The sequence below is a fragment of the Necator americanus genome, chromosome I (assembly GCF_031761385.1).
Source record: "Necator americanus strain Aroian chromosome I, whole genome shotgun sequence".
Taxonomy (NCBI): domain Eukaryota; kingdom Metazoa; phylum Nematoda; class Chromadorea; order Rhabditida; family Ancylostomatidae; genus Necator; species Necator americanus.
Window position 1 is genome coordinate 21657472 of NC_087371.1, and position 12465 is coordinate 21669936.

Below are 12465 nucleotides of genomic sequence, written 5' to 3' on the forward strand. Positions count from 1 at the left end.
TGCTCCATTTTGTTCACTCGACGTTCCACTTTAATGCTTTGAAAAAAGAACAATCGACAAGATGTCACAGTCGGATGCAAATTTTCCATGGTGCGAGAAATTTGCTATCAAAAGATGTGCACCTTCTTGTCACTGCTTATTTCCATGCGAATTTTTGAGTTTGAATTAAATGAGCGGCTACGGCTCGTTTCTCGATCCAGTATCGGCAATATCGGCGAATGTCTGTGGCTCTTTATTCGTTTGGTTTTTTTCTTCTTCAGAGTACACATTCGGAAAAAAAACCTATGCTGAAAGCGCATTGAAGCGAACTATTGGATGTGCCTATGCTTGACCGCTCGTGAAAGAATATCTTCGATAGTGCTGTTTTTTCCCCGTTCGTACAACCACTCTTTTATGATTGATGTGGTCCGTTTTGTCCTTCACCGCTGTGCGCATACACTTCTTATGGGTCTTGAGTAGTTAAGAGGGCCTTTTATGAATTACCTGAAGCGAAACGTCCATCTGCGCAAAATCTTTTGTTTATTTCTTTCAAAAAATAAATGTAATGCCTATTTCCTAAGATCGATTTGGTACTAGTTAATATTGGTCTTCTCTTGGAAGTGAAAATCAAGTACTTTCTGAAGCACAAGGTAACATTCCTCAAAAATATTTCGCAGTGCTATGGATCGTTTCTTTTTACAAAAAAAAAGAGAAAAATCGGCTGAAGGGAGGATTTTGTTGGAATCTAAGAGCAAAGCATTATGGTACAGGCTGACATTTCGTGAAGCGCATACTCTGATTGCTTGTTTTGGTATTTTCAAGAAATTTTTTTCCTGATAATCGTTGAAGGGCACTTCTTTATTTTAGCCTTCAATTTTGTGATCTGATTTTTTTTATCGTGAGGTCTGAGAGCAGTTTTAAATGTAGGCCCGTGTAGTAGCCCTTTTTCAAAGTAGGGCCTTAGAAATTGCTCCAGTGAAACCCTGCGTTTTCTTTACCGGAATGTTTCTTGGATGTGGACTAGACAATTAGATCCCGCGTATGTGTACATAGAGAAATAGTTTGAAAGAAACAATAATTATGCCTGGATCAACGAAGGTGGGACTAATAGGAATGAACACAAAAACCACTTACTAGTGTTAATCAGCTGTCTACAAGGTAATGATGGACGCATCCGCAGTGGGTGACCAACACTGAGTCAAAAATTGATTTTCATTGGGCACATCGTTGTACATGATCTCCAGGTTCTGTTTTCTTGAAATTCGGCATTAGGAACTGTATTTATGTTTTCTTGTTATGCCAACGAGGTTTAGGTGAAACTTTATAGCTTTTCCGACAAAGTCGTCCTTATCAATGGCCTAAAAATGGTTCGAGGCCTCTGATGCTATGCATAACCTCATCAAACTCTTCCTCTCTCCTTGCCAAGACTCCGTTCCGATTTAAGTGCACTACGCAAGAACTCCAAAAGGAAAACAAGTTGACCAGTATCACCGAATAGCGGGACTGGTGAACCACCGAGTTCTTACAGATTTTCGCCCAATGCGAATGAAATCTACCCACTGTGCAGTATCCTTAAGTACTGGTGTCTGGATAGTGTTAAGAACAAGAAAACATACGTACAGTTGTTCAGAATGTTTCTGTCGATATAAACGACATGTTGCCCTGATTTTGCAAATGCACCAAACATTTTCTACTGGATTCCCGATTTAGCTGCTAACTAGATTTGAAATCCATACTAGAATAACTTGACAGTCGTTCCAGGAATTATGCGGTTTTTCAATTGCCAAAATTAAAGTCTAAGAGGGAGTTGCATGTTTTGGAGATTCAAGAGGATTGTTGGAATTGAGAATAGTGTACTTTGGATTCAGAAGATTTTGTTCGTCTTAATTTTGAGAGATAAAGGAAGCACAGAGTACTGCATCATTTATGGAATGATCGGATAGTTATCGATGAAGCTCTAAAAATAAATTTTTTGATTTCTCCTGGATGATGAAGTTCAGTTCGTCTTTTTCTGCTGGAAGTCGGATTTGCAACGGCTTTTGATAGGGAAAAGTGGTCACGTTGTCCTTGCGGGGGCTATTCGAAGTTCTTTACGATGGCATCGGCTGTCAGTAATAATTACAGTAGGCATGATGCGCTCAATGTGACTGGACGGATTAGTTTCGCAAGCGGCAATTATAATTCGACTTGTTCCTCGCCATCATCGGCGGGTTTCATAGAGAAAAACCGGGACGCGTTAACGAAAAACGCGGACCTAATCACATCGTTTGGAAGTGAGGAAGGAATAGCAGTAGCACTTCCACGATGGATTCAGCGCTACGGGAAATGCGAACGTTTCGGAAGAGACGTTTTCTCACACCCCTTTTAGGATGATCTTTTTAGGGAAGGACTGTAGAGGAAGCTTAACTTGGATACGAATTACTACGTAGCCCTTTTCGTAGGTGGTAATCAAATATCAATGCATGGCCTAGAGATTCACCTCAGTGGTATTAATGGGTGTTCTGTTGAAAGGCCACCATTTTCACCCACTGATGAAATAAAATGTGAATTTTATAGAATAGAAAAGTTAAGAATGCACTCTTTTGTAGGACGCCTATCCAAACTCCACGTGAAGTCCTTCATTTGTAAATGCGGCGGGAAATTGTTGATCAGCCTTTTTTTGTAATAGAAGTTCCTCTTAGATATACATACGTGTATACTATGAGGAAAATCTTTTCACTAGTGCTGCCCTCTACCCCACAAGGGCAAACTGCTTCTGCTTGTGAATGTGCAAAAACAGCTTCTACTCCTTTTGCATGGATTTGATGGGACTCAAGCTCGTCTAGCTGGATACATATAGAGCCAGCGTTCAACCGGGTGATCGCGATGCGCCTTCGATTAGGTCAGTTCAGGGTGAAGGGAGTGTGTGTGTGAGTCGAGCAGAGGAAGGGTCTGCAGCGGCAGATGCGTCGCGTACGTCCAGCGCGCTTCAACACATTTAGCGCCGACTATATATTTTTATACCATGCCTGATTTCTTAATGAGATTAGATGATGCTTCTAACACGGCCAAGACGAATGAGACATGTGTTTTTTCCCGTTTCCGTGTGAGAAGCCAAGAATCCTAGTTCGTTTGAAATCCGTTTGTTCACCACTAAGTGGCGCTCTCTGTTTTCCGCAAAATTTCGACTATATGCATCCGAAGAAAAAAACCATGACCAAGGGGGAAGAAACATGGAAACGAATGGCCGGATAGGATAAAAGAGCGTGTACAGTGTCGGATTTCGCAGTCCGATCGACCTCCTAGTGGAAACTGAGCGGATGGAGCAGGATTCAAAGACAAAGACAGGAATTTCTAAATAGCACAAGGAAAGCTCATTGGTTTGGCTGAGGACTGAATGTCTGACTTTAACAGAAGTGCAAGCACTTTACAATCCTGATCTCCTGAGTGCTGTAAGCAGCTTTGGTTTCGCGACAGCCACTTCCGATTCCGCAGCCTCACATTCGAAATCCGGATGACCCTTGTTGCTGTGGGTCCGCTGGTCGCATCACAAGTGGATTAGCGGGTTAACTATGAATAAGCCTTAAAAAAGGCGAAAGAAGTAGAAGATTTTGCACAAAAATTCAGAAGGAATTTTCTCATTTTGGTGTCCATTCTGATGTATGGATTTGTAGAGCATATTTTCAATTTTTTGAGCCTAAAAACAGCAAATGTGTGGAAAATGAACAGTGAAGAAGAACCAAAAATGCATGTCTTTATTCATATTATTGCCAGTTGACAACAATTTTCGGAAAAGCACTCCGTAGAACAACTTTACTACTAATACAGTCTTGGATGCAAGGATACAATTGCTGTGGATAAATAAAAAGATGGTGATAGTGATAGTCATTATTTGGGATTTGCACTCTTCATTCGTGGATTGTCAAATAAAGTTATACAACAGCACAACAACACCCCCTCTCTTCGTAAAAACACATAAGGAATTTAGCCCTAGCTACATGTTTTATTCATTTAATTGTGAATATTACTATTCTTTAATGCGATGTAGAAATGTTTTGACAAGGAGAGCAAGCCAAATTCAACCAATCTCTCACGCTTTGCTGATCCGGTCCACAATTTCAGTGCTCTGCGGTACCTGGCGTGGCTTTGCCTTCCCATGAGTTTTGCAGACAAATTGATGTAAATAGTAAATTGATGACACTGTTGGATACACATATGTACAAATATGTTTAAAAAATAGATAGAACGATTTCTTTTTTCTTCAGACACCATTTTTCACTAAGAAAAACAGGGTTGAAGTTTCGGGTTTCGCTTGAATGTTATCTTCATTGAAACGTTTTTTTTTTGTCATTGTATCAGTTTTAAAACCTCCTTTCATCGCCGTTTTTAATTAATAGCTTTGTGGGGCTTTAAAAGTTACTGCGAGAAAAAAAAGACTAAAAACAGGATCTCGTTCAATGGGTATGGAACCAGTTTCAGTGATGAACGCAACCTTCATTAACTTGTTCGTTTCCTTTTTCCACAGTAAATGTATCCTCGGAACTGCGATTGCTTCAGCAAAGGAGTTATTATATGGTGCGTTTTTCCTGAAATTGCTTCTCAGAAACAAAGGACAGAGAAAGACATAGATTTTTTGTGGACATTTGGTTAGCATAGTTCTGTAGGATTGGAAGCTGTTCCGGTCTGGAATGCTATCGTAATCTAATCATTCATAACAATTTGTATAATTTAACGATCCTGACACCGTTAACACAGTACTGAAGATTACAGCAATCATTCCTGAACAAATAGTATGTGGACGTGTTTGCGGTGACTTTTTTATGGTTCTTATGACCATACTCTTTGTATTATGCTTCTGCAGCACTGTAATTTCCGAACAAAGAAATCCAGAGGAAGAACACAGTTTTCAAAGCCGCTTGGTCTTTTTTTAGTGCTTTTTAAAATATGTTTTCAATAAAATCTTTACTGGGGAATGTTTTGTTTCTTGATTTGATTAAGATGAAAACGAACGAATGCGAGTAAAATATTTTCACTGGTTTTTGTCAATAATGAGGCTTTAAGCAAATATACACAGTGCACTGATTTGGTGCATTTCTCCCGTCTCCCATTGAAATTTGGAATTTTCGCACATGCCAGTTTCTTTCCTTACCATGAGGATCCCTTTTTCTGTTCTGACCGTTCTTTACCGTTTTGATCAATGAGTTCTCTGTTTTTCCGAAAGGGCACTCAGATTCAGTGAGTTGTTGACCAGGCGCGCGCTTTAGCCGAGTAGCCAAGCGTTCTTGCTTTCGAACGCTGTATTTGCTTTGTTTGATAATGTCTTGAGAGGATCACGAATCCTCGTCGCGTTTCGAGAAACTGACATCACCAGCGAGGGCAGCGCTTTGATTAGGGGCTAAGAAGCGGAGGGGATTTAAGCTCGTTGAAAAGGTAGCCGGAGGCTTTAGGATTCCATGAGACAGTAGTATATAAGTAATTTATGCTACATTAGAGCGGAATAATATCTTCTATGCATGAAAATTGCTGTAGCAGCCACGCCTACCCCATCTGTATCCTTGATGGTATTTCTAGCATTTACTCGTACTGCCCTACTTTTTGTAGCATAATAGAAGCATTAGCACGTTTGTAGTGTCGTAGCATGAGATGCCTTACGGTACTGGTCATGTATGAGATAACTGACATCATTATAGCAATATTAGAAGTAGATTCCGCCTTTTTCAAGAACATGCTCATATTCTGTTTCTATTATAAAAATTAGCTCAACGTCTGAATTTTTATTAGCCGAAGTTAAAATTACGCACTCTAATGGAGTTCGATTTCAAGAAACAAAAAAGAAGAGATTCTGACTGTCAGTTTCTCGTATCTTTAATCAGATCTTCTCCCGCCAGTCCTCCCACACCGCTTTTTGTTCTTCTTGCCTGGACACGAGCTTCTTTTACTGTTCTTCTCCTTATCGCTACTGGTTTCAGTTATTTGACGGATGCATCAGAATTATCATGATGTTTCAGGAGGAGGACGACTCCTACGGTGATATTTTGAAGAACTCCGCTTCTAATGTTGCACCAGTGAGTTCCTAGTTTCGCCATATTCTTAACATTGTTCCTTCTGAAGGATGAAGTGTAATAAAGTGTCTGGCGTTAATCAATCCGCTTAGGATGCGCCAATGCGTTCACTTCAGTTCAAAATCGTTTTAGGTTTACGAACACGTATCTAGTCTATATATTATCTAACTGTGTCCAGTCAGTGCTTATCCTTATCCTCCCAGGCATGCCCGGTATCTAGGAGGGATGAAAGATTTGGTGAGCCTTAGGGGTGTTTCAAACCATCGACCGACAGCGCATTCGCAGCGGAACCTCTTACAAACTGCGCTACGCTCGCCCTTATTTTTTGTTGTACAGTATTAATGTGGCACTGTAGGAGAATTTCGTTGTTTTCCACGTTTTCCATTAGTTACTGTAGCTGTTGGGGCGGGAGTAGCGCAGTCGATAAGAGGCGATTGATCACTGCTTCGAAACTCCTAGAGCAAACCACCCCTTCGGGGTCGATAAATTGACAGCAGGATTGCTGGAAGGATAAAAACACTAAGCTGGTAGATCGGCTGGTCCCTGAAGGTCGTTGTATAGGCTGGACACTCACTCATGGACCTCAGGCGATTCCGTATTGGTCACCACTGTGCACTTTATCCTTCAACATCATTGCACTCACTGTAGCTGCGACAATTTTTTTGACAATACTCGGTCGACTCACAGCTCTGTTGGTGTTATTTGTTGACGCGCAAGCTGTAAACGTCCTTGAAAATCCCTTCTTTTAGAAGATCCTGGGGTCGTTTCTTTTTCTAAGCTACTAGTGTAACATTATGTTGCAGTAGAGAAATTCTGGACGCTTCGCAGCTGTTAAGCTCGTGTAGAGAGGTTTGCCATTGGCTAAGATGTATCAAAACGTAAATCATGGTTGAAAAAAGGTGGAAGTAACTACTTTACTTGTATATGGAACTAGTATTCTTACTAACCACTTGATTGATGCATGCTCCTGGAGCCGACTGGTACGGATTGGTTGACGAAAAAGTGCGAGATATCCATTGGGTTTCCAACGAGTTTTTTCTTCCGAAAAAGTCCTGAGCGAACAAAGTGATGTGCAGATGTGTCTTTACATCCCTTGGGAAGCGAATCTGGAACTACTCACTTCAGAACGAGGTAGGAGGGTGAAGAAGAGGGATATCAGTTTTATTTCACCGCTTCATTCAGAAGCTCGAGAATCAAAGCGCTTCGCTCTGGTCATTTCCTTTAGGACGCACCTTCAGGACGCATCAGAACCCTAGAGATTTATGAACGGCTGGGTACAATAATGTTTACTTGTTTAGGCAATGCATCAAATCAATGTGTTTATCTTTTCCAGGCAAGCGTGGTAACAATTTATTGATCTCAGAGGGATAAAACGCTTGACGGATTTCGAGGGTGTCCTCTCAGCACTGCTCTATAATTAGAAATGTTTGGGTATAAAATCCAAAAATCCGAAAATTTTTTAAAACAGAAATTAAAAAGAAGAAGAACAAACACGTCTGTCTAATAGTACACTCGAGTGCTTAAAAATTAATATATTCAAATGATTCGAAGTGTTCTAGTTCTACCTCTCGTGTGATCTACTCATGTGGCGGTACATCGCAGATGTAGTATAAGCCTTCTAGCATTGCGGCACGCTCGCTTCCGTAATTGTAAGGAGAGAAAGAAAACGAAATCCTACACTATTTCGCACTATCCGCATATGTGAACGAGTTGTCATTCACTATCGGTCAAATCACCCTCTTATTCCGGGTTAATGGCTCATATGAGGACATCTGATGCTTGTCTGACACTCAGATGCCGATTCGGCGCGATTTATGGGATTTGGCGAGGATTTTCGCCGAGCCAGCACGTCGATAATCGCCGCACTCGTGTACTTCTGACTTTATCACTCAGTCCAGTTTTCAAAGTTGTTGGCCTCGAGATGTTCCCCGAGGAACAGCGAGATGACGTCATTTATCATGCGAAATGCAGGAGACGTAGCACGTCGACGACTTGCAGAGAGCCACGTCCCCGGAGACTTTCTCGGAGAATCCGAGCCATTGCTTCTCCACCCAGAAACAATGCGCTAATCAAAACTGCTGGCCGGTGCTAAACCAAGTTATCGCGCTTGGACGCAAGTAAGTTTGCGCCTCGTTTTTCTCTCTATTGCCCGTGCATCGATGCACGTCATTTAGGCCGAGGTGCCTCGAGCCTGGCTTCAAGCCGAGGTGGTTTTATCTGCTCACGTTCGGATTACACACGTACAAATTTTTGCGCATCCTACTATGAATTTGCCAGTTCTTGTAGATAATCTGAGTTTCCGAGCTCTATAGCAGTTCGAAACTTTCCCAGTCTAGCGTATTGTTTAATAGTTTACACCATCACTTGATGGATTTTCTTCATGGATTAGGCAGTGAATTCTGTGGCAGTGTTTATTTGGTTTTGAAGTGAAATTTCTTCTGCCAAACAGCTTTTTTCAATAATGAGCGTTTGAGAACTACTGGGTATTTCATGGATGTTGTATTTCGTAAATATTTTGTTGGGACATTCATTTTTAGCAATGGGCTCTTAAAATATAGCGGCGCCATTCAGTCATCTTAATTCTGCTGTAGTTTTCAGAGTGTTTCTGATGCCACTTTGAAGCGTATTTGACTTGAACCCTCCTCATCTCCCCTTGTGTCACTCATAAAATCTTGATCTGATGGTCTTGAAATAAACCATCTACTGGGACGTTTAAATGTTCTGTTAATTTTTTTACGGAAATGGCTTTTATAATTTTAAAACTATTACTTAATTTCATTTTCTAAGGTCAACATCTGATGACAAAGTATCCATTTTTTTCATTATTCTCACCACGTAACGTATTTAGTTTCTACCAGATTTTGATTCCCCGTACACCTCCTCTTTTTTCTTTTATATTAGATCACTAGTTCAGCTGTGCCACTGAACATATTCAACCAAGTGACCGCGACGCACCCGCCACAGTGGATGTCCTCCGACTGGCGCGCTGTCTCTCCTCTCCCTGTCCCATCCCAACCAAAACCGTATCGTGCTCACCTGGTTGAACAAATTCGATGCCGACTATAAGAATCTGGGCGCAATTTTTTCGCGATAAAGAACAACAAAGCGATTTGTCCATCATCTCGGTATTCTTGTTTTTATACTCTCAGACCCTGTAGGGAAAGAGGCTGCACAAAAAATACTGTTACATTATGTAAGCTGCCTATGCTACAGTATATGTATTATTATTATATATTGTAATGCTTTATAATGCTTGTGTTAGTGTATTACTTCTATGTATGTGGTCGGTTCCAGCTGTCTCAATTTGTTCAGCGCGACGGATTTTGATTCTCGGGCTCTCGAGAAATCTTTTCCTTCAGTTCTTATAACTTCTTTCTTTTTTCAACGATGAGCTATTCTTTATATTCCTTTGCCGTCACGCGGCCTCAAAAAATCATAGGGAGTGATGGTTAATGGAAAGAAAACGAACGACGTTTTTTTCGTTTTTTCCCAATAAAAGCCTTTAAAGGGGGTTGCTTTTGTAGGGACCACGAGAAAAAGGTTGAGATAAAAATGAGCAAAGTTTTACTGCTGCTGGTGGAAAGAAGTCACTACGATCACTGAAGCGCTACCCTGGATGTGCGTATATTTTCACCGCATCTTCCCATTCGATCCCTACAACTTCTCATGCATGCACTATTGTCGCCCTTTGTCTCATTGAAGGACACTATTCGGAAGATCTTTTGTGCTCATCGTGAGCGCTTTGGTTCGCTGGATTTGTTCGATCCCCATGCTTGCGTCATTAAAAATGTCTGAAATTCATCAGAAATTAATCACAGCTAAATTCACTAAAGTTGTCAAAACGCCTACTCAAACTCACTGATTTGCTCAGAACTAAATTCATTAGGAATGTTTTTGATCCTCTTCTTTTTTTGTTAATCCTAAAATTATTTCTGTGTGTAGGAGCATAAATCCCTCTTATGCTTCTTTTTTTTGAACGAGTTTTGATTCCGGAATCATGTAACAACTTATCAGTTAATTCGTTAATTAATTGCTTTACAAGTTGATGTGAACAATAAAATGAATTTTACTTCATTCTTCTTTTCTAAGCGAATTTCTTCATCATTACATCATCTATTTTCTTCGGTCTATCGAGTGCTGTGGCCACCGCATCTGTGGCGTCGATGTTTTGACATCGCCTAAAGCTAACCAAACCCTTTCCCACTAGAAGGTCCAACAAAAATAAAACTTGTCCGTAGAATAAGGAGATTGACATGACGCATGGGTTGACCCCCAAGTTGCAAACGGGTGTATCATTTTTTGAAAAAATTCCAATTCTGGATTTTTATGAGATTTTCAATTGAAGTCGAACGTTTTTGCATCTTAAATGGGTTGAGCAATTCCTTCGAGCTCTCTATCCAATTTGTCCACTATCGAACGCTTTCGACTGGATTGGGACCTCACTTCTCTTGAATGAATGAATGTAATTTCTCCCTTTGTCAGAATATGACCACATTTTGGTGAGCTGTCGACCCTGTTGCAGAAAAAAAACGAGTGAAATTTCCGTGGCACCACTCGTTTAGGAAAAGGAATGGGCTCCTGTTTCCGTTTGATATCGTTCGAGGGGCCAGGTGCTTTGATAGGATATATTCTCGGCCAAAAGCACTGCTGTCGCTTCAAATACAATATTTTACAACTACAACTATTACTTTTGCATAGCTGTTTTGTACGTTTTTAAAGTTTACTTAAAGGAATAAACCTAATAGTTTTCTAATTATTGATTTTTGACTACTTTTTGATCGCAACGCGTAGTGATGTACACTTTTTCGTTTCTGCATTTTGTGTGTCGTGAAGAGATTTGTTTGCGTTCTTGTGAAAAAATCGCATTTTTTGCAAAAAAAAAATCGTCTAGCAAAAAATTTTCACTTCCTTTATAGTGTTAGTGCTTGGGACGCTTTTCACGAAGATTTAAATTTCCCATGAAAATTCCAGGATGTAGTCTGCTACTTATTAATAATTTATTTCAAACATCTCTCGCTTGCACAACTCTAAAATTTAGCGATGATCAAAAGATGGAGTGTAAGTGCTATGTAGTTCTGGAGTATATCCGAAGAAATATCATGGATTGTTGTTAAAAGACATGTATTTCTGCTTCCAATCAGTTTTTTCTGTAGATCAAAAAAACTACAGCGGTGTGTTTTCCTCTATTTCCTTATGTTCTAGTTAAGAATTCAGAATTTCCCCGATTTCTGCATGGCTGCAACATTCATTGCAGCTTAATCCTAGGCGCAGTTCGTCACTTCCGAAAAGAAATGTGATATCCGTTTAGCTTATTTTCTTAAGTGGAGCACGAGATTAAAAGCTACCCTTTTCGTATGACATGATCCGCGTGCGACTAGCAGTTTCACTTACCGTGCATCCCGAAACATGCCTAATTTTTAAAAACACAGACCCGGTCTGCGGAATTTTCCGGTGTTCTTTCTCGATTAACTCTCCGGAACAAAGAGTTGTTCAGAAAACAGCATGACCGCTACGCGTGTGCCGCAACTCACGCTCCTCCTCTGGTTGTTGCGCATTTCCTCCTGTTTCTCTCCACTCTAGGGCATATCGTGCGCCCCCGATTGAACAATTCGACTATAAACGCGTGCGATTCGGATTTTGCATAAAACTCAAACACTGCCATTTGAATTGGTTTAGAATTCTGTTCTGAAGTAGGGTGCTGTCCCTACAGGAGTTGCGATAGTCGATTAATTTATTATTTCTTCATTTATTTTAGTTTGGACGAATTCGGTCGTTGTTTACTTTGGCGAATTAAGGTGAAATCTTAATGGTAGTTAAATTCTAGGCCGAACAAGCTCAATGTGAAAGCATTGGAAATATTCTGGGTCTCTGTTAATATTCAAATTTTTAGGAAGGAAAACAACTTTTCTTCCGCTTGGCTTTAGATAAAAGTGCAAGCGAAGTTCCCTAATAACTTGTCAAGATGCTCACAGTTTGAATCCTTGTGACGTGAAGAACATATACTTTTAATTCAATTTTTCCAGTGCTGATTTTGAACTTTATGAAGAATTACGGTTTTTGGTTGAATGGTACCTCGTTTAACAACCTCCTCTATTCTCATTTCGTTGCATTGCTGAACTCCGACCCGGCCGGCTTAGTTGACGCGAGTTTGTGGCCGAATCCGCTCCATCATTCATCTTCATGTCCTCCTGTCTCGTAGTTTAGCAGTGATTTCATTTCGGGGTGGTCCTCGGAAAAAATTTGAGGACTCGAGAATCAATGCCACCCATAGGGGTGAAGAATTAGTGCAGAAGTGGAGCTGACCTTTTTGTTGTTTTTTTTGGCTTCAGGCTTGGTTTTCTTTTGGCACCAAGTGCACTTCTTCCTTCAGTACTAGCATTTTTCCCTCCCTCCTTTTGAAGACTAAATAATTTCTTTGAGTGAACTGTGGTGAATTTTGCTAAAT

General features: G+C 40.5%; 1 protein-coding gene across 5 annotated transcripts in view; it reads left to right on the forward strand.

Moving 5' to 3' along the window:
* Nucleotides 1-12465, forward strand: part of RB195_006454 (uncharacterized protein) — a gene marked incomplete at both ends in the record, with an annotated part of 83289 nt that overhangs the window by 2947 nt on the left and 67877 nt on the right. For all 5 annotated transcript variants that reach the window (XM_064179543.1, XM_064179540.1, XM_064179542.1 and 2 more), the window contains one exon: nucleotides 5967-6023. In XM_064179543.1, coding sequence (XP_064036485.1) covers nucleotides 5967-6023 — 57 coding nt within the window. The remainder of the gene's footprint in view (nucleotides 1-5966; nucleotides 6024-12465) is intronic.